This window comes from Electrophorus electricus, chromosome 1 (genome assembly GCF_013358815.1).
Source record: "Electrophorus electricus isolate fEleEle1 chromosome 1, fEleEle1.pri, whole genome shotgun sequence".
Lineage (NCBI taxonomy): Eukaryota > Metazoa > Chordata > Actinopteri > Gymnotiformes > Gymnotidae > Electrophorus > Electrophorus electricus.
The window spans coordinates 25,328,923-25,353,157 of NC_049535.1; the positions used below are offsets into that span (position 1 = coordinate 25,328,923).

Consider the following 24,235-nt stretch of genomic DNA (forward strand, 5'->3'; position numbering starts at 1 on the left):
TTATTTACTATTACAGTTATTTTCCATTTCCATAACAACTTAATAATTCTGAATTTACTACAGATGTGCACAGTGTTGAGGCCAGAACAGAATAGCCTCCCAATGTACTCTGGCTACTACTGTGATCTCAGGATTCTCCATAAGTGATGTTACCTTTCTCACTTAAATTTTAACTGTCTACCCATCAAGATTCAGAATCTCTTTTAACTTATATTGCCATTACGACAGATGAGGAGAAGGCTCAAGTTTCACACTGTGTAATTCAGCTCCTCCTTTTCAGCGATCGTGATGATCCGGGGTGAGTCTAATGAGGGTGGAGGTGATGTTTAAAATGATCACTCCACTGAAGTCTTGCTTGATAAAACAACCCCGAAAGATCAATATTAGATTGTTGCTGCATCTTTATAGTTTACAGCTGTACAGGAGAGGAATTTCTTTACTCTGGTTTCTTACTTCTCTGAGAACACCTTTCTTTTTTCTCAAAGACAACCAATGTTTTTGACCAAACATCTGGAAAGCACAAACCACTCTGATAGAGAAGTAAGTGATCAGAGTATCAGAACAGTGCAAGACTAAATTCAGAACAGACTGACATATCATTAGCTTTTAAAATATAAATTTACATGGGCAGCTGGATCACAAACAGTCTTAATAGCTGATTATTTATGTGCATAAAGCACAAAAGCAATTTCTTTATTTTTCAGGATAGTTTCTTGAAAGAAATGAAGGAAATGAAAGAAACCCCACCAAGTTTCTCACTCACACCTGCTCACGTGGTTCATTTGCTAAAGCAATGCTAAATTTGTTTAGAGGTTTCTTTGGATACAGGGTGCACAATTTTCAGAAATTTCTCATGTACCTTTTCTAATTGAATTGTCTCAACTTTTAGTGCTGATTGCTAGTATATCACTGGGTCACTAATAAGGCCTGTGTAGAGATGTTGGTACTATCCCTACTCCTCAAAGTAGCATACAGGAATATCAAGGCTCTTTAACTTGTCTCAGAGAAATAAAAGTGGAATGGACTATGATGATTAGTGTGGTTTTAAGCCACAATATGTTAACTACAGGCAAACTGCTCAGGCAGAGTCTATCATCTGAAGCAGTTAAACTGGGACAATCCTGATGGTAAAGTGTTTACACACCACCACAGCCTCTGGTGTTAAATAACAGGTGGTGTGACTGCTGCCTGAAACAGTCCTCTTTAAACACCACTCAGAAACACCAATCCCAAGAGAAGCCAGCTGGCACCCTTCTGAGCACAAGAAAGCACCTGCAGGCAAGGGACAGCATAGATGTCCCCTCCTGAGACTCAAACCTGGCCTTTGAGTACAGCAGAGGTGAGCATGTTGACCACCAGCAGATGCTGTACTGATATCAGCCGCTGTGATCCTACAGAACAGCCCTGCCTGGTGGTCATATGAGCAGTGATGTGACATCATTTAGATGTGTTGTCAATGTCAGTCCTGATGAGGTGTTAATATCTGGACCACCAGGTGGTAGGGGTGTCATCTCAGGCAAGGGGTCAACCTCTGGATCACCAAGCAGGAGAGTAGCAGTGTTTGGAGCTACTGTAGGAACTTTAGTTTCAAGACCCACATGGTGTTCCCCAACATTATCTGGAGTCAGGCTAAATCAGGTCATCTAACATCAAGACTCATTGGGCATCCAGCACCTAACCTATTTTTTCTCTGCTGTTTTGTCTAGCATGGTTTGCCCAGTTTGTCCACAGGTTGAGCAGTGTGTGATAATGGTTATGGGAGAGGGAGATAGGGCTTTGGGTTATGGAAACGATGGCTGCTTTTTAACTGGAAGTACTGCCCGGGTCCTGCGACCAGCCCATCTTTAGGCTACAGCTTTTTGCTTCGCTTAAGGGGAAATACCAATTTTCTAGAGAGAGGGATACTGAGTGAGCGAGACGAGTGCGAGAAATATAATGGAAGGGGCTACAGTTTTTGTTGGCCCCGGACACACATACTCCTCTGGGAGAAGAATGTCTTCTTCCTCTAAATAAGTGCAGCAGCTCCAGGAAGTCATGGGCAGAAGAGGTCCTATTATACAACTATATAAAACCATAGCTAAGACTACCACCTCTCCAGCTCTGGCTCCCACCACTCTTCACTCCATTCTTGTCTCCCAGGACAAAACAATCTAGTAGGTCCTGGGAACAGCTGGGCTATGGGTTTCCTCTGGCTTGGGTACTGTTTATCTGCTTAGTGGTTTCCCACTACTAAATTAGACTGCAACATTTTCAATACTGTGAATCCACAAATAAAACCAAAAATTCCATACTGGTAACTAATAATCTTCATCCATTTATGGCAAGATGATTGCTCTGAACCAGTGTGATTCCAACCTGTTTTAATAATCTGTGCCAGTCTGACTAAAACACCAAGAAAAAACATGAGGAAACTTGAAAAATGCACACTCAGAGACCAAATGTGGGTAAATATATCAGAGATTATAGAAATATCGTGTATTTTCATTTTTCTTAAAGTTTGAGCACCCTTTGTTTACACGCCAAAGTCTGTAAGGCAGTCTTAAGATAGATCTCTCTCCATGTCTATGACTGGAGAGCCCATTTTTAAGGGTTACACACCTGGCTCCCTAACAATAAAGAGGAATAATTTAATTTTGAAACAGGTTATGACAGATTTGCTGTCAGCTCTGCTGATACAGGTTATGACAGTAATGTGCAACCAGCATTTTGCTGGTCACATTCGGCTAATGATTCTGAAGGACACTGTACTGAACATTTTCTTCTCTCAGGTTTTTTATGTTCTATACCCTATTTTCTAAAACAATTGTAACATAATAATTATCTATTTGATAGATCATTTTTTTTAATGTGACGATACTGTCTTTATAACAGGTGTCCAGTTCCAGTCCTAGAGAGCTAGGTCAGTTTGAATTGTGCTTTGCAGGACAGTCAATCTCTGCAGTTCAGGTACCCCTATTCTACAACCTAACAACAATATGTTTTGTCACAGGAAACTGAAACCAGTTTTAAATACTTAATTAACTCTAATGTAAGCCAAAATATGCTACAAATAAATCTGCATCTTTTTCCTGAAGAGATATAATAGAGGGTATTGTAAACTTTCAAATTCACTGTAATATGTCATTCTTCCTATGTGAGTGCCAAAAAATGTGATACAATGGTTTGATCATTTTTATTCCTGTACCATAATGTTGTCTCCATATTTGGGCATTTTAGAGCTTGAATGCAAATATATTTTAAATTTCATTCTATAAATACTTAGTATATATATATATATATATATATATATATATATATATATATATATATATATATATATATATATATATCTCTGCACCATCTGCACCTGGCCCTGATTATGGACTCATTTATTCTTAGTATTTACCATACTCATTAGACTTGGCCCTGATTATAGAAACTTACCATATGGATACTTACCATACTCACCTTTGTCAGTTCTCTGAGTGAAGCTTGCTACTGTTTCTCTGGGTGATTCTAAGTAGTCTGTGTCATGCTATACTGCTGTATCAAACTTAGAATTTGCTTCTTGTTTTATTTATGCTTTACCTGTAGTGGCTTGTTTACAATTTCTGAACTCATTGCATGTTTTACTGGTCTCTGCTTGTTGTATTGTAGACTTTAATACATCTGGACAGGTCTTAACTTTTGTGTCTCAGCCTGATTGTTATAATAATGATTTTGGGAATGGTATGAAAAGATGACTTTGAAATTTTAAATCTTCAGGTATGTCATACAGTAATGATGACGGTAGATACTTTCAGAACCTTGAAACTCATGATGATTGTTCCCATAAATTATGAATATCCCAAATGTATTAACAAAACAACCACACCTGAAACTCATTGAAACCAGCCACACTGGACTACTGACTGCATGTCATATGTCTGACACTACTCTTTTTGTCTATCATACACATCCTACATTCTATAAGAATTGTTAATGAAAGCATGGCCCCTGTGAGGCAAAACTGGCTATACTGTGGCAAGTGGGTAATTACTTTGCATATTTGCATTTGTCCCTTCTGAGCTAGGTCTATATTTTCACCTGATTTCTCAATTACTTTCTTAATATAATGTTTACTAACTTTGTAAAGTAGGTGGCTTTGTTACTAAATGACTGATGGGTGAAAACACAGCTTTAATCACAAATGTAAATGATCTAGTAATAGCTTGGTAATTGTTTATATACACTGATGCCTCATTTTATACCAACCCTGGAAGAGCTTTAGAAATATATTGTAGTCATTTGAACTAGACTGAATTAGACTGGTGTCTAATAACTAATAAACTACTAGGCTGGTGTCTAATAATTAATAAACTATTAATGAAAAAAGGTAACAATGTTTTCTGACACTTTTGTCCTGTCCAAAGTGCAGTCTTGTTTATAGTGTTCTAGTGTAGTCTTCTATATAGTCAAATAGATTATTACAGCACAAAAAATCAATCAGTCAAGCATTAATAGGCACTTTGTGGGACTACTCACATGATGGCTATTCTCAGATGGCTACAATGTTAATAGTAAAGCTTCATTCTGAATTTTGTTCACCTAATTCCTAGCTATTTTATATATTTGACATTGAATATGTTTTAGACACAGGTTTCATGTTTGTCACTAATGATCTCTGTTGGCATCTAAGGTTTGTGAATGTAGTTGTGGGAGTTGAAATAATGCATATTTGACCCCTTCTTTCAGGCATGTATCAAATATGAAGGATCTTTGCTGTAAAATAAAAAAGTGACTTGAAAAAACACACACTGACCTAAGCCCAAATATTCTCGACATATGGGCGTGCTACTGGTGTCTGCAGATAAGTATCAGGAATATGTGGCTGTTTTCCCCATTTTTCCAGCTGTCTTGTTTTCAGAGGCCCTGAAAGCTACATTTTCCATGACTTTTGTAAATAATCTTGATACACTTTTGGCATGTCAGTGTAATGAACAAAGGACTTACTAAGTGAATTACAAAGTTAGGAGATTCTCATTTTTCTTATTTGTTCATTGATTACAGTAATTAGATTGGACAGGATTTAAAAAGCACAGTAGCAAGATCAGTTTTGCTTTCCTATGGTGCTTATCTCCTGGAATCATGGCAGATTCCATGTCATACCAACATACCATCTATTGTATGTTCCTCAAAACATGTCAATTTTTCCATCTTTCCCTTAGTGCTAGTACATCCTGGGCTTTTGGCATTTAGGTTCCTAGCAGAGAGACAAGATGTTCTATGCCTCTGTGTGTGTGTGTGTGTGTGTGTGTGTGTGTGTGTGTGTGTGTATGTGTGTGTGTGTGTGTGTGTGTGTGTGTGTGTGTAATGTTTGTGTATGTTTATAAATGTGTGTGTGTGTGTTAGAATATTAAAAGTACATTTACAGCATATGTACTGGATTGTGTGTATGTGCTAGCATATTTTTGGAAGTGCAATTTATGCCCTTCTATTTGACCACTGGTACACTCCAACAGAGCTTATATATATGCTTCACTTCTGTGTTAAAGTGAATTGTTTGACCCAACTATAATATAGTTTATGGCCAAAGTATTTATAGTGTGAAAGATGGTCAATAACTGTAACATTCAATTTATATTTAGTTAAATATACTTATAGTTAAAATATATATAATATTTTTGAGGGTACTTAAATACACCAAAAGCCTTCTCTTAATTTAACATTAGGTTAAAGTTATGCAAGGATTTTTGCATAAAATCAAATTTTTCTGGAATTTTTTACATTGTTGCACAAGGAGCATAAAATACAGAATACATAACACAATAATTTGTGTAATAATGAATTTTGCAATTTTCAGTTTGTTTTGCAACCTCATTGCTATAAAGTAAACAATATTAGACCAACAATAAAACCCCACAGAATGTAATTAAGAAATTAACTATGTCTTATAAGCAATAACACACTAACATTTATTAGTAAGTTGGTGAACAAAATAAATGTTCTCCCATCAGGGCCAAGATATTCCAAATTTGCAGAAGCAAAACATGAGTGATGGTATCAAATGTCTTTGTCAAGTCAATAAACAGAGTAAAACATTTCTGTGTGAATTTCAAGGGCACACATAATATCATTCATAGAGTTGCTGCAGTAGATGCACTATAATCAGGCCTAAAACCAAACTGATGTTTAAACTGTTTGAAGGATGTAAATCACTTAACAGAAAGCTCTGCTGTCCCAACTCCTAATTCTAAAACCATTTTTATAGGAATGCATGCATTGTAAGTTATTTAATATTTCGGTATTAACTCCATCCCCTCTCAGACACCATCAGTCCCTTTTTTTGCTCATTTGAGAATCCTTTTACATTTTCCCCATTTGAGAATCTCTTTACATTTCTGTATAATATTGGATACTACAGTAGTTTGGCTTTTCACTTAAGATCAAAAACCTTGTACTTGAGATGATCTAAGACTATATAATGGCTATCATTACAGACCTGTAGCATATCAATTCTCACTTTAGCCCATCTAATGTCATAGTCTCCTGTAGGGTTTTTTGTTACTGTTTACTGTAACAAAAACCCCAGTTAGGCTTTGGCTTTTGTTTAGACTGTGGCTTTGTTGTTTAGACTGTGGCTCTGTTTAGAATGTGATATTTTCATAGCATTTTGAATAACAGCGAAGATAGTGTTCTTATTCTTTGTAAAGTGTATTAACAGAGTATTTAAGAGTATTAGATTTACATTTGTATACACTTTGTAACTAATGTATTGCAACACATATGAAGAAAGAACCCATGAAATCCCACTTCAACATTTGAACTTTTTTGCTTCCCATCTGTTTTTAGAATTTCTCTATCACATATGGTTTTTAAGTGTGTACATTTTCATTAATTATATATTATTTATTCACCAATAAAGCTGGAATTACAGTTATAATGTGTAGAAATGTACTTCTAAAATATACACTATTTGAGTTTTGCATGTATTTGAACTCAGAAATATCCCTCTTCACTGTCCAGCAGTAGTCTGCCACTTTTTTGGCACCACTATACATAATCACATATGAGTATACTGGAACATGGGTGATAGAAAATGTTTTCCTGTTGACCAGTGTTATTAACTCTGGCTTACTATAATAGCTCACTTATACATTTATGACTTAGCACTTACATTGCCAACACATATGGACAATATGGACATTACCACACATACATTAATGTAGTATTTAATATAATTGCCACACTGTACCCTTTACATTGGCAAGCAAGCACCTCCCGAAGAATTCTATGGCCCCACTGAGTTTTATTATTAGTTCTTGTATTTCTACCCTTAGTTTCTACCTACATGTACAATTACCTGTGACCATTCTGAGAATTTTTGCCTCTTGATTTCCATGTTATCTGGCCTTTTGAGCCTCCTATGTATAACATTTATATTTATGGATTGCCCATCTCTTGGTTTGCCTGCACGTGCTTTGATTCCTGATGTCAGCATAGACTCATTTGAGTGTAATGAAAACTCAAACCACATATGGATCCTGCCTCTCGTATCCACATATTAACATATTTTATATATATATATATATATATATATATATATATATATATATATATATATATATATATATATATGACAACAGAACAGTCTTACTATACCTAAAGTAGAATCAACAGCTACCTAAGTACTGTATTATTTGAATGTTTCAATACTTAAGTACCCAGTGATATTTAACTGTACTGTATGAACAGTTGAAAAATTTAAACCGTTTATGTACAACTTGGCTATTGCCACAGTAGTATGTGAACAATACTCAGGCACAAAGTCCACTCTACCTTTTTGGACCTATTCCTACTTGAACCAAGGGGTGGTTCAAAACTCAAGGCAACTATAGACAGACTTAGCATGTCAGAAATTATTTATCTGTTTTTATCTGTTGCATTTCTTGGTGGAAAGGCTAGAAAGGTTAGGTAATGGATGACTGTTGCAGAGCTGTTTGTAGGTAAGAGCCTAGTGTTTATACTATACACAGGAATTGTGCAAACAACTACTTGTTTGTAATATTACTCAAAGACAGACAAGAATCAATAAAGAACAGCTTCATGTTAATCCTTTGATGTTAATTCTCATCTTCACTTACTGTTAACTTTATTAGAACCACATTGTACCTATGCTGACTGGCCACTGTATTAAGTGCACCTACTTTAGAGAGCTTCTCTAAAGATGAGTGATTATATGTACCCTATACACATATTTAGGTGGTGGAACTCTAATAGGCAATGGGTGTTCTGTATCAGGCAGAACAGGGCTGTGCCTGACACACAATCAGCTGGCACCTAAAAATATTCAGCTAAAGCCATATTATGGTCAGAAACTGACCACTGATGAGAAGCAAGAAGATGGTTAACACAAATCGCAACACTAAATTGGCTATAACATTTATCTGCAAACCTATAAGATTTTCTTACAAGGTAGGTGTTTCTAACAAAGTGGTCAGTGTGTATACATCGATATTTCAGAGGTTACATTAAAAGTTAATCGTTACGTACTGGTAAATAAACCAAACCAGATGCTATGTAGAGCGTCACAAACAGGTGACTCACTATGCTTTGAATGCTTATTATTAATTATTCATCTGCTTTTTTAAGACTTTAAACCTTTGTAATGAGTGCATTGACAACCATACATATACATCAGTTCTATAAAACTACATATGTAATTAAATCAGCACCTTCCATACAAACCCAGTTTGGGTCTGGAAAGGGAAAGTGGCTTCCTGGAAGCAATTTGACACCTGTTGCCCAATGATCGTTCTGCTCTTGGAGTCAGACTTCCTGGTATTTGGCACTTTCAGATGAGGTTCACTGACACTGTTCACTGATTTAGGGATCAGAGGTCAATTTGTTAGAACCTTTTCACTATACAAGGGTGATGTATAGCACCAAATATGAGAATTGGGTAGATCTGAATAGCAGTTTTTTAATACCACAACCCATGTTTTGTTTCCAAAGAGGTAATACCCTTTCACACAAGTTCAAACATAGTATTCACAACTTTTGCTTCTTTTGAATTTGACATGTATGATGAAGTCCATGTAAATGGCTGTTCTTAGCATTCCTAATCTTTAATGAGCCACACTGTCCCATTGCATGACAATCATTCATTTGGTCTTGTCACATGCTTTATCTCCTATAGCCTTCCAGCCTAACCAACAATCCTGTATCTATTCATGTGAATTCAAGGGAAGGTAAAGAGCTTTAATGAAAGGCATCCAGAATTACATGTCCATTTCAAATCCTTGCAACAATAGGGTTTAGACAGTGTCCTCTCTGATTACTTATTGTGATAATCTCCCTTTCAAGATGACCAGTCATTCCTGAAAAAGTGGAGCCTGATGATGAAGTGAAAAGGGCTAACCTTGCGTTTTCATTATCACTATGCTTAGGTCAGAAGACTTATTTAATGACATTGGAAATGTAAGTGGAGAACAATGCCATTTCCATTCTCCCACGCTCGGCCCTTAGAGACCCACAACTATGAAAGATCACTTTTCTGCTCCCAACGTAATCTCTTACATGCTACAGTCTGAACACTCATAAAGGGCAGCATAAAGCACATTATGTTCCATAAATACAAAGTGATTCCAGCCTAACCAACCAATTTATTTTTTAAATACATTTTTTGCTGTTGTTTTTTGGAAATCAGATTAAAATTAAAAGAAAACATTGCAACAACAGTCACCAACAGGACAGCTAACATGCTTAATACAGTAGTCAGAATTGAACCTAGTGGAATTTTTAAGGGATTCTTCCTTAACGGGGAATGTAAATTATTTTTACCCCATTCATTTATATTTAATTCCTATATAGGGAATAGGAGCTTAAACATTCATGTAGTATGTTTTTAGCACATGAAGTAACACATGAAGCATGGATTGCCAATATTATCATATACTGTAAAACAACATGGACATTCTTTTATATTTTAGTCTGTTTTTCAAGTTACCTCAAAATAAACAAAACAAAAATAATTGACTCAGAACTGTGGAAGAAGTTTTTAGTAATGGTATAATTTTTTTTTTTGCATATTGTTCTTTAGCTCCTAATGCTGTTCAACAATCACAAGTCAGACAGTGAGGTGATCACCAGTGTGACCTTGAAGATAAGCACCAGCCATGGTAATATGGGACTGAACTTTGTGTTTAAGGGCACCTGGTGTTTCCACCCAGGCACCTGCAGCATTTGGAATCCAAGGAAACAGGTTTTCTGTAAACAACATAGATATAGGGGCAGCACAGAAAATACTGTTAAAAGGAATGTTTTCATAGAGTATTATGACATCCATAAAATAGCTTTTAATGTTAACCTCAGTTTCTTCAAGTTCCTGTTTTTTCACCTAGTCTTTAAATAATTTTTCACATACCCATGAATATTCAAAATTAGTCATGTGTAATTAACTGACAGAAATGGGCCTCTAGTTTAATCACAATCAACCTTAGAGTGGTAAATTCACCATAATAGAGATGAGGTTTGTTGCAGTCCATTTTTAAGTACTTTAAACCTTTAACACTGCACACATTCTCAGCTAGCAGGTTGAAGCTGTTTTTTCTATGCTCACTGTGCTGATACAGCCCGGAGAACTGGTTTGTTCAGTCAACTCTACATGCCAACCATTTCTACTAGAAAAGAAACAACCATTCTTATCTTTTGTGTACAACAAAAGCAAATTAACTTTGTTAACTGAAAGGACTTTCTTATTATTTAAGCTTTATTAGTGTGTGTTTATCATGTGTCATATAGAACTATCTGGATGTTAGCTAAATTAAAGTTGCAATAAATACATTCTAGAATATTTTATTATGGTGAAATTTCTCATAAAATATATGTAGATAAATATGCAGTTGCTAAAGTGGTTTGTGTGAACTGAGCTAGATTCTTAGGCAAACCTACTTTTTTACATCAAGAATAAATATGGATATGAATGATAGTCTGAACTAGTCTGTTTTTAAGATTTTGTATCTAATGTTGTGCCATTTAACACAATTGGACTCATCTTAAAACTTTTATTTCTTGGTAAATTACTACAACAAAAACAACATATCAAAGATTTTGGACACAACATAGATGAAACAGCAAAAGACTTTCATTATTAAACAGTTTTACAACAACTAAAAACACCCAAGTTTTGTTATAACTAGGGTTTGTTGCAAATGCCACAAATAAATTCTAAAAAAAAATGTATCACACCACATTATATCCAACAGGATTCAACTGAATTGTATCAATTGCTTTGCAGATGTATTAAATGATGTACAGTCTTATAGTGAAGCCTTAGCATTGTTCTGATATAAAATAATGCAAGCTGTTAAGTTATGCTTCAGTCTTAACTAAGAAAACTTTTGGATACTTTTATATCCACCACATACATGGATTTATAAATAAAGACAATCTGTTATTAATAAATAAAACTGTTTAAGCTTTTGTAAAAGACTAGCCCAATGTTTGTATATAACTTATGGTCTTTATTGTCTCAGCATATACCCATGTGGCATTTCAAAAGGGCTAGTTAATACTCAGTTGAGACACTTAACATGCTTTTAGAGAGTTTGTGAGATTGCTTCAATAGCCACCCATACATAGCTGTACTTCATTCATCTTGACATTCCATCTCATCACAGAATGCCCAAAGCATTTCCTCTCCTACTACTCTCAAAAGGCTCAAGTCATAGGTCAGAGGTCATACGAGAATTGTACAGCTTCCCAAAGTTCCCATCTCCATTAACTGGGTCAGACCTAAACAGTGTACTTTGAGTCATAATGTATTCTCATTTCCAGCGTAGGGTTATTTTCCAACCCCATCAGTATCATCTGTCACAATGTGGCTATAAAAGGAAATGGGTTTACTCTATGGACCCTCACTCAATTAACAAGGGAGCAGAGTGTCACATCATGCTAAATATATATTTGAGTTCTTGACTTTTTTACCATGATGTGATGCTCTGCTCCCTTGTTAATTGAGTGAGGGTCCATAGAGTAATGCTGCCAATGTTGGATTAGTTCGCTATCCTTTTCCAGTTTGGCTCTGTGGCAAGGTGGAAAACTCTCATACTGTGGACTGACTGATCACAGAAGTCAAAAGCTCCGCTTTGGTATTACCTCCGGGCTCCATCTGAATACTCTGCAAAAAAATGGTAGACTTTAAGAGTGCAAGAGTGCAGAGAGTGGCTCTGTCAAGCAAATAAATAGATACTTAACACTACCATTTGAAGGTTTCACACCTGTCCAAAAACTCTCTCCATAGTTAAAATTCAGTCTAGTCTTAATCCAAACTTGACAGAAAGCTGGAATGTGATGCTAATCTACAATCCCAAAACATGGAAGGGAGCGGTGGCAATTAAAACTAACATTCAAGTTTTTGTCTCAAGGGTATTGAGTGTCAGTGTTGTAAATGGGATGTCCCTGGCAAATCTGCCATTCATAGCTGTTAATGTATTCTGGTTTCTCCAGTCCCTAATATGCTATCAATAAATTGTTTTTTTTTTGTTGTTGTTGTTATTATTGCTCCTATGGAATACTTGAAAGTATTCAGTTCTCTAAATGGGAAGCAAAAGATTTATTATTAATTTATTAATAAGAAGTCTTATATCTTGTGTAGTAATTGCAATATGTAGGGGGAAGTATACTGAGATTTGCTTTCTTTTTCTTAGTATCATCATTACAGATACTTTTTCATGCCCTCAGAAGATATAAAGCACTTCGCAACACCATCAGTCTACAAAAGTCATCTATCTAACACAGGTCATGCAGTACATTTTTTTCCCCATTTTATATTCTATGTGACTGTGTCTGCCTTAACACACACACACACACACACTGCAATAAATCAGTTAAATTTTACAGATGAGATTAAGAACTGAACAGAAGCACTGCTGACCTCTGTTTGCACTGTCTGTGGGACAATTTGTTCTTAACCCCCTACAGCCTCCTGCATAGGATTATGCTATTACAAATTGCCATTTACAATCTACCTGTTGGCTAGAATTCAGGTCAATAGGTGACAATTACTTTGATCTTAATTTTAATTTATTCAAGACAGATAAACTTCAAGCATTCTATTCTAATATTTATGACACTGTAATGAAACAATATGGCAGCATTTAAACTCAAAAGATCTTGAGTTTTTGTATTTCTGAGTGTTAATAAGTCATAAAGAGGAGTATTACGTTTCCAACGTATCTAATTATCCAAAAGCCTTGTAAAGTGGCATAGAAAAATCTAAGCAACTTACTTGATGGTTCTCGACTTGCATATTGTAGTCTGTGCTCCTTGGGGAGAAGAAGGGGTCATTTTGACTGGCACTCTCAACACGTGCCCGTCCAGGGTTACTATCTCCAATCCCATTGGCTTTATGGACACAGAGCACTTTCCGAAAGCTCTGTTTAAAATTGTCTGATAGGAAGCCATAGAGGACAGGGTTGGCACAACTGTTTACATATGTGAGGATAACAGTGAGGTAGTAGACACCACTTATGAGGCTGTTTTCTGGGAGGATGATTATGAGATTGACAATGTTGAGAATGAAGAATGGAAGCCAGCAGAGCACAAACATGACCACAATGATCACTACCATACGCGTTACCTTCCTTTCTGACCTGCGCCGGTTGGTGAGCCCTGCTCTGGCTCCTGCTGACTTCACCTTGATAACGATGAGTAGGTAGCATATGCAAATGACCAGTAAGGGGCAGAAGAATCCTAAGATGGTAGTGTAAAGTATAAAGGCTGCTGACCACACGTTACGCGGTTCTGGCCAGCTCATGTTGCAGGTGTTGAGATCAGGTTGAACATCTGAGTAAATTATCACTGGAAGTGCCAAAATACAAGCGAGAGTCCATACCATACAGTTTATGACCTTAGCTATGCTCGGTCGCCGCCATTTTGCACTGCGGATGGGATGTACCACGGCCATATAACGATCAATACTCATTACTGTCAGGCAGAAGGTGCTAGTGAACTGACTGATGGTGTCTGCCCACATAACAACACGACACAGAAAGGTGCCAAAGGGCCAGTAGGACAGCACATTGTGGGTGGTGATGAAAGGAAGTCCAAGAATGTACAGCTCATCAGCTACTGCCAAGTTGAGGATATACATATTGGTAACTGTCTTCATCTTAGCGTATCGCAACACCACAAAGATTGCTAATGTATTCCCCATTAAGCCCAGTACAAACACAATGAGGTAAATTACAGCCACAATACTTGTACTGTCATGCAATCTTGTAGAGTTATCATGTCCTTTTTGGTCATAGAAGAAAGATTCGTTTACAGAAACAAGAAAAGATGCATTCTTCTGGGCATCCATCTTTGAAGAACTTTGAAACTTTGAAGAACAGCAAGTCCTTTCACTAGGTAATCAAAGGTTCTTGGAACAAGCAGCTGAAAATGAATCAATAAATAATGTTAGCTAATAAGAAGATATGGTAAATAAAAAATATGAGACATACAGTTTTTAAAGTTATGAGGGCTTGCTTTGTGTTTGTTATAAAAATTGAGAAACACAAACACACACAAAAAGTCACCCAAACTTATAAGGCAGTGTAGAAACATACTGCTTTTGAGTTTCTGTGACAGGACATGAACATGAATCATTAAATATAAATATATTACTAATATATAAGTAATATGTTGAATCAGTAGGCTTATTTCATGTTACCCGTGGTTGGTTTTCCAAACACAAATTATGATTTTCAGCAAAAATCATGCTTTGAAAGCTATTTTGGTGTAGGCCTAGTTTTCCAAGAAAAACATCCCCCAGTGTAGCTTTAACAAGAGTTTATGTGACCTTCATTTAGTGCCTATTCTCCCTGGAGATGAGGCATGCAAGGGAACAGGGCAACAACTATTGTACAAATATACCGGGTGACGTTGAAATTCTGTGAACCACAAATCAAAACATAGAGCTAACGATGGCATTGTTGTGAGTAAAAACAGTTCCTTGCAAATGGAGACTAGTTCATAGAAACCTCTTAATTTGACATCATATTTAGTGAATATTTAACTTTAAGAAACCTTAAGTAAGGTTTTACTTTGCGAAAACTAGGAAGACAAAGAAGACAGGAAAAAATTACGCAATTAAATGTTTAACATTCTCGAAAAAAATACCTCCGTTACAGGTTTAATTGGTATCCAATTAATTATGGCCCACGTTATATATCTGCTGCACTACTGAATAACAATATGTGCGTTTACTCATGTTAGCTAACCTACATGTTTTTAGGCTATAACAATTATGAGCTTCTACATCCGTCTGCAGTCAAACTGTCAGCGGAGATATTCAGAGCGTGTGAAACTTCAGATACGTAGTTACTAGCCCCACGTGAATTGGACATTTGAGCACTCATCGGTACAATGATGAAGTGGATTAGTTTGGGACGACTTCAGAATGACATTTTCCCACATAAAAAGCTTGTGATTGAAATGTTTAACAATTTCTCACAACTATACAAAATTTTTGATTGTAATGTGCTTCAGCCATAGGAAACAATACACACCAAAAATAACTAATAACAATCAATATCTTTGAACAGATAAAAACAGATACCTTTGGTATATTAGTAGTAACAATTATTAATGCAAACGTACCTAAATCGCTGTCCATGGTACCCCGGGGTCTTGTTTTGGGGTCCCTTAGCAAGACCTGGAAACGCTTGTTACTTCAGATGACGATTGACATGTAACTCATACTTATGCTCTTTTCGGATTCTCTGGAATTCAGTCAGATTTGGTCATAACGTTTTCCTTCGTCTTCTTAGAACTTTGATTGTGAGCGCACGACAGTCCACCATGTGTTACCTGTGCTAGCGATTTCGAAATTGTGGGATTGGGTCTGCGCGTCACGAAAAATACTTTGCATGAGCAAAACTACACATATAAGTCATCCTTGTCATTCTACCATTCTATCTGATAAATATCAGATATCAAATATCATGTTCGAATATCATGTTTGAGTGTATTCGCATTTCGTTGCGCAAAGTAAATCAGTTTATGTATCCAGATCATTGAGTTAAGGTGCTGCAGTTCAAGGCTCTCTCCGTTCAGGCAGACGGGTTGCTACGTTTATCCGCAGAAGTCAGAGGCTCCAAGTGGTATTTATCTTGACGAGTGTCATGACATAGTTCCTGGCGTGGCGCTTTGTGTCCAGGGAGGTTTCGCTTTTAATAGCAGAGACACGAGAGATGCCTAGAGCTGCATTACGTACGGCACAGATTGATCCTTAGAGAAATAAACTTATTTTTGATCACCTTCTGGACTTTTTCATACGTCACATTACAAAGAATTTAGAAACAGATTATTCAGACTACTGATTATAAATGAATATTACCGAAAATATAGAAAATGGCGAAAATTTACCGTGCGATGGAAGAAATAAAAATAATTCTGAAATGAATAAACAGATGTGATTTCATATATACGTTCAGGCTGTGCTTTTTCTTATATATAGAATAATATAATATATTATAATATTCAATTTACACACACATAAACACACGTGTAAAACACCTGTATCAGATGTTTTGAAATCACGAAACCAATTTCAAAAATGTTTTTTAAGTACCAGAGAAAAGCTGCAAAAGAGTAACAAGAGGTATCATCCTGTATGTGGTGCTAGTGAGTAATGTAGCTCTTTTCTAGCAATGTTTTCTCAAAAATAATCTTCTGACAAATTATCTGAACAAATTGCCATGTCAAGTTTGCTTGAAAAAAATATTGCCTACTTTATGCAATGATCAAACATAGGCTATGCATGAATGAATGTTTTTTCTCATTATTTGCTGGTTTTATCACAGAAAGGAAATACTGAGAGAATGAACTGTATCTTAAATGGATAGAGAGAATGAGATTATCTGGAACAATCTCTCTCTGTCGCTTTCTCCTGCAAGTATTTCTCTAAAATCTTTGACACTCCCTGACCTGCAGCACATTCCACCCTTACTTCAGACTCTTTGAAGTGGTTCTGAGAATACAATGCAATGGGTCATTAAAAAAGACCATTCGGCATCTGAATACACACATTTGTAATTCTGATTGAGCATTCTGATTTTCCTGCACTTATTAAACTATTGTTTTTTTTAAAAAATAACCTCCCCCAATTATAGGTTAATACGATCCTACATGGGAAATTTAGGATTACTGATAGTAATTAATTTGTATATTTTCATATTATTATATCCTATATATCAGTGTCTAACTGATTTTGTCTAACTGATCCTTGAGAAATGTTGTGCTTTTTAACTTTCCCCACAGATTCATAATAAGGTAGTATCTGTCAAACATACGGCAATTTTCACTGCTCTGTATGATGCATTTGATTTTAGCCATCATCCTTTTCTCTCAGTAAACATATAATTAAGACCATCTTTGTCAAGTCCATGTGTGAGTCTTTGGAATAACTCAAAAGTGTGCAGATGAGGTGAGTACAAAAAGTTTTACAGAAGTCAAAGTTAGTCACACTCATGATAATACAAAACAAAGGTGCATAAGGAAATCCAATCCAGAAATAACACTTAGTGTGCACCTTTTAAATGGCAATATCTCACAAAGAGGTGTTTTAGAGAAGCTGCTTAAATACAATCACTTACACAAGAACTGATGACCTTTGAGGGTACTCCAAAGTGTTTTGGGAACTGGAGTCTTGAGAAGCAGGGATGGAGACAGACTTACACTGAATCTAATTGGATCAATATCAAGCAAAGTAAAATATTATGGAATAAAGAAAAGACAGATTAAAACCTTACAGAAAATGTGACAAGTTTCAGTCAAAATTTCTTTAACAGAGTCATTTGTGATTCACTTTCACTCCTGCAAACTTTGTCTAATGGATTTAAAACCTCTAAAGGGATATCATCAGTCACTGGTCCAAAATATGTTTTTTTAAAGAAATTAAAGAAATGTATAAATAGTAACTATTACTGTATTTAGTGTTTTTGAGAATGACAAATTCTGAGTCATTTATGTAAAACACAAAAGAGCACATAGACTTTGACCTTGAGGCTCCATATAGTTTATTTGCAAATGTGATAAATTAGTTTGTCAAGACCAATGACCATATTTGGCCAGATCAATAGCCAAGATCAAGACAAGACTGAGTCAACACCCCCCACCCACCCCCACCCCAAATTCTTGGACCCTGGTTCTGCAGCAGCTCTACCTCACAGATGTCACGCATGCTCAATAATGATATTATAATATTCACAATCAAATGCAGAACCAAATTTGCATGAATACTCCAAATGTTTAACTGATTTCACTAAGTTAGTAATGAGAAATATGCACAAAGTCTCCCGAGAGGGGGAAAGATGAAAGACACAACAGTAATGGCCACAGAAAACACACAGATAATGAGATGGCTCATTCAATCGACACTGACAGGAAAGTGTATTTAAGTGCCATTTAGGGAGGGTTTGTAAGAAGGTAATGGGACTTAAGATACATCAATCCAGAATCAAATGTGGAAGAAGGCAGAAACAGATGCAGCGCACAGTGGAGACACTTGATGAGACACATGATGACTTCAATCAGGAAGCATCCACAGTACAGGAGACTTAACAGTTGTTTCACCCCAAAGCCACAGGAGGGACTCTCCTAATGTCACTACACACACATTACTGAAAATGAAATGGCTCCCAGCGAGTGACAACATAGTCTGGAACCAACTAGAACAGGACTTTGACAGAGGTCGAGAAGCCACATTATCCAGAACAATCAAGAGGAAAATTGACAGCATGACAATCATTTGTCCTGAAAACAATTTGGAACAGAGGAGAGAAAGACTACCGGCGAAACACCTGGAAAACATCTCACAAGGAGGAAGAGAGAGATCTTGCATCTGAAAGGGAAATCAAGACTTTAAATAAACATTTTAGAAGAGCAAGTGCTGAGGAAAAGGTGGGCATGAAGGTCTGACCAGGTACTTCATAAGATTCAAGTTATGGTTCAGCACTGCTTAATTTACAACCCATTTGCAAGGCCTAGAAAAGGGAAACATAACAAGGAATGAACTAGCTCATAACAGTGGAAGGAAAAGAATCCAGAGGGCTTATAATGGAGTCTGGCATCTTTATGGATGCTTTATGACTTTATGGATGACATAAACATAACAGCTTCATTCAGTACATAAGCAAAGTAGATCCTGAAGGCATTTGCTAATGACAGCATGGGCAAGAATGAAGTTCAAATCGAAAAAGTCAAGCATGGTCATCAGAAATGGGAAATTTATTAGCATGTATTAGCTTCAAATCCCAGGGGAGGTTATAAAATCAATTGAGGGAATCTCCAATAAAATGTGTAGGGAAATAGTATGCGAAGACTCATGTGACTACTGACAATCTATGAAGTGCCTGTGTCATCAGTGGAGGGAGTTGAAAGGCTAGTGAACAAACACCTCAGGCCTGGAATTCCACTCAAACACTTCAGGCCTGGAATTCCACCAAAGTTCACATCAGTAGGGCTATACATTAAGTATGGACAGTTACAGCTACACCTATCATCAGTGGCAAGGTTTGTTTAAGGTGGCAAAGTTCAAGACTGTGCACAGAGACTCCAATGAGCAGTATGCAAGTGGGCAGCTAACAAATCAGTAGCACAAGCAGAAAGTATGCTGAGGTTGAGGGATATCACCCAAGAATGGTGAAACAAGGACTTGGAACCAACAAATTCCAACAGTGGGGGAATGCAGACCCAAGGCAGAGGAAAGACATGATCCAAACTGAGGTATGATACCTGGAGAAGGAAAGGTAAATGTCAAGGGCCATTACTTGTGTAATGTCACTAGAAATACCCTGCTTTATTCTATAACTATCTTTATAATATGAAAAACAAATTATACATAGACACAAAGATTATTTTAAAAATGTATTGCAACATGCTAATGACTACCCTTGGCATTTATTTATTAAAAAAAAAAAAAAAAAAAAAAAAAAAAAAAGGAGCCAGACAGATATGAGCTTGGTGGGAACACTCTGAGCAAAAGAAATGTCCAGCCTCATAAGTGATCTGTTAATTTATGGTAGTACTGTAAACCATAGTCTGTTATCCTAAGAGGAAGTGAATGTTTCCACTGTAATGCATGAATTGTGTAAAGCAGAGCCAAACAATGTTTGGAAGCATTTCAGTAAAGTCAGAATATTCTTTTAAGTTCCTATTTGGGAACTTTGCAGTGCTGTTAGGATGTCAAGTGATAAGTAATAAGGACCCACTAGTATTTTGCTCTGGAGGACAGTAAACAGGTCATCATCTGTACATGACCACGTAGAGAAGACAAAAAAGCCAGATGGTTTTGCTGTTGCCCACTGACTGCTGACTGTTGCTCAATGCTGCTGCTCTTCTCCATTGTTGTTTTGCCATGCTATCAATGCCATCTGACTACAGCGCTAAGCACATGCGTATAGGCAAAAGGTCACATGAGTTCTGATCTGCCCACTCTCAGTCATGTCACACGGCCATGAATCAAATAAGGATATGATCTTGGAATACGAACAAAAGTGACTCAAATCTGATTTAAAAATATTGAACTTCTTTGTCCACACAGCCCTGAAAAAAGTCAGATCTGTGTCACATTAAGGGAAAAAATCAGATTTGAGTCACTTCAGTTTGGTAATGTGAATGTAGCCTCTGACTTTCAAACCGCATTCAACTATGCTCCATGCTGCCATAGGCTGCAAAAGTTGTTATACCAGGAAATCACTAATTCTCTAGTCTATTTCCTGCAAAGATGCTCTAAATCATGCTTGCTATTTAATTTTTACTCCTATGCTGCTAAAAGGAACCTTGTATAAAAGTTTATTATTGCTACCCTATTAATAAATGTTTAGCATAAGACATCATGGTTTATCAGCTTTAAATATTAATACCATCATGTGGTACTCACAAAAGCCTATGTGTGTCTCTCTATTTTCTCCAAAAGGTTAATGACATTTATATTGTTTATCATACACTCCATAGTGCCACAAAAGCAAAGAGATGACAATCACAGCAACAGCACTGTGTAACAAAATGGCAATGACTAAGTTAAAATTCCATTTGAATGTTCAAATTTTAGCAGTTCAAAGCAACTAAAATTATGTAAATGTTTGCCAAAGTCAGGTATTTTTATTTGGTTTAGCAAAGTCAATCCAACAGAGGGTGCTATTGTATTTGCTAATTGAATTGGTACTACCAAGTAAGAACAACATGAAAAGCTGCTGGTGGTGTGCTTGAACCTGTATTTCACTCTGAATTAACCAATATTTTAAACCACATTTAACTCCTATATAAGGGACCACAAAAACACATATAACAGTGCAGTTATAACAGTGCAAAAGATAAACAAGGTTTGAAGCTTAGAATCTCTACTCTCTATGAATCAATCATTTAAAAAGTCATTAAATGAATAGATGTTAATATCAAATTCATAAATGGATTTAATTAGGAGGGTCATCATTGGCTTTGGGCACTTTTGGGCAGCCACTGTAATTCTCCCTCCATAATTTGGTGAAATTATATGAGGATATTGCTACTGTGTTTGCTCTTGTATCTGGTATGTATCTTTTGAATAAGAAGCTATTTTTGAATATGTAAGCTTGTGTGAAATATATTTAAAATGCAAGATGAAGATTACTAAACAGATACTCCAATGAATGTGTTTTCACAAATAGATATGTTATGTATGATTGGAAGATACACTTATATAGTCCCTTACTCAGTGCACAAGGACGTTTTACAATCAACACATTGTACAGTATACAACAAAATTCTTATTCTGAATCTCTCTCTCTCTCTCTCTCTCTCTCTCTCTCTCTCTCTCTCTCTCTCTCTCTCTCTCAAATTTAACAAAATAATTTGGTGTTAGTCCCACCCTTTCTTTTTACATAATGGCAGTGTGCATAATTTATTGTATTTGACATGAAACTCTGTCAACAGCAAAGCAGAGGTCTCACAAAGTCCCCAGTGTTTAGCAAGGCAGGTGTGTCAAGGCAGGACTATGTTTTTTTTTTCCTCTTGTAGAAAATCCAGTTTTCTGTATGTTTACATTTAGGTTACAGAACAGGTATAACCAGTTAAACCTGGGAAGCATTGATGTTACTTGTGTGCTAACATAGCCAAGTCAACAGAACCAACCTCTAAACCATTAGGTTAAAACATTACCAATTTATTTGTGATTAAACATTCACCACAAACATGAAAGGGCTATTCTTTACACTACCATTCCTCATAGAAACTGATCCTGTACATTAACTAAGGGTTATTCCTTATGGTAGTATGAAGTAAGCTTATTTGTGCTTACAGTTCTTATAACTCTCTGTGCTCTCTTTTCAGGTTCTCCAATGTTAGTACTGCAGTGACAGGAACCTGTAGAGGTTTATTAAGTATATTTCCCACAGTCTGTCTTTTAGAATTAGAATATATAATAAAAACTAAAACTCAGTTTGCTACTGTGCTACATATTGAAGGGAATGTAAATAATTTGTATTATAGTCTTGATAAAATCCTTTGAACAATTTGAACAATTTGTTGACCTATTAAGGATCTGAAGGGGCATGCATAGGGGCATGCATACTCTCAGTATGCATGTTTTCAATGGTGTATCGTTACAACTGAAGTCATTTCCATCCATTCTGCTGCAGGGGTAGACAGCCTAGATTTGATAGCCAGAAAAAAATTGTTAGCCCTGAGATAGATAAATGAATTATTTCTTCATGCAGTCAGGTTATTATATGTGAATGGAATTTTAATTAAATTGATAGGCATCTTAAGGCAGTAATTATGCTTACAGTTTTCACACCTTGCTGTTGCTAAATGCAATTAAAAGGCACACTTGCACAGGCAAATTAACAGGCAAATAAATGAGAGACACTAACTAATTGTAACATAAGAAAAAACTACCTTTATTGCAGTGGCAGAACACGAGGCGGAACAGAATCAGAAGATGATTTTGAAATGTAATGTGGACTACATTACATTGAACTCATTTATTCTAATAAGAGCTTTTAAAGTTCATGATTAAGTATTAATTTGAAAACACAAGTTGCTTCTTTATATTTTTTTATGACTTTAAATTTATCTAGATGTTACAGTAATGGAAAAGAACTTAACACACCTTTAATTTTCAACTATATATGAAAAAGAAAGCATAATTGGACTTTGTGTGTGTGTGTGTGTGTGTGTGTGTGTGTGTGTGTGTGTGTGTGTGTGTGCTTTTGTCTATATTAGTGGGGCTTGGGGGATAGAATGCAGGGGCTAGTCTTGGTGTGTGTATGTGTGCATGTGTTTGTGTGTGAACGGTGAGTGTTATTTTGAATGTGAGTTAATGAATGAATCAGTGATAGGTGGAGGGAGAAAAGGGGGCGAGCGGGTTATTCATTTAGGGTTTGGAGTATGGTTGTTGTGTGATTTTATGGTAACCTGTATTGTATCTGCATCTGTGCTTATTTTGTTTGGTGCTTTTTATTTTTTTGTTTTCCTCCAGGAACTGCAGATAGAAACTTTCACACATAAAAGAGAGAGGCTGCATACAGTAGCATACAGGTTTATTGGAATAGACAGGATTCAGAGTCAGGCAGTCCTAGGCTGTTCAACAAACAAACAGACTACAAGAGATAGGCAGGCTCTTACCAAAACACAAGAGGAAAATATAAAAGAGTGGACACTCCAGAGGAACATAGGAAACAATGTCCCGTAACTGAAGTTTAGACAAGAGACTTCGCAATGGTTCACAGACGTCTTAAAGAGAGCGTGTAATAGAGAACTGATGCTGGGGGACAGGGGCAGGGTCGGGGGGTCAGGAGGACAGAACGGTTAAAGTAGAGGACTGGAGTGTGACAGAAACCAGCTTAGAACTAAATCGGGTGCAAAGAACTTTTACTTATTTCAGATAATGCTGTTGCACATGGTCCCTGACGAAATTATCATCAAATAAATAAACTAAAACAAAGAAGTAAACAGATGATGTCGAAGGGTGCCTTCTAGTGGGCACCAAATATTTGCAATCTAGGACTTTTCCCAAATATTTTATACACCAAACACAAGTTCCAACTTCTGCTACTTTCCACACTGTTTCAGACATTTTTTCCCTTTTTTTGATGTTTTTTCTTAATTATTTATTTATTTCATTGTTCTTTTCTCCTGTGTTTTCAAAATTAGTAAGAATTTCCATGCCATCTTTGCACTTTTCTACTTCCTGTATTGCTCGCAATGGCTGTGGAGTGCAAAGCTAATGCAATGCACTTCCTCATTGGCT

The 24,235-nt window shown here is 36.4% G+C and overlaps 1 protein-coding gene across 1 annotated transcript; it reads right to left on the bottom strand.

Moving 5' to 3' along the window:
• Positions 1 to 11,036: 11,036 nt before the first annotated feature.
• LOC113575182 (somatostatin receptor type 5-like) lies at positions 11,037 to 16,210 on the bottom strand. The gene is made up of 3 exons (XM_027006538.2): positions 15,604 to 16,210; positions 13,250 to 14,397; positions 11,037 to 12,139 (listed from the first exon to the last, which is right to left on the bottom strand). Exons 2-3 carry the CDS (start codon positions 14,321 to 14,323, stop codon positions 12,065 to 12,067), a joined length of 1,149 nt encoding a protein of 382 aa, XP_026862339.1. The 5' UTR covers positions 14,324 to 14,397; positions 15,604 to 16,210; the 3' UTR covers positions 11,037 to 12,064.
• Between the last annotated feature and the right edge of the window lie 8,025 nt (positions 16,211 to 24,235).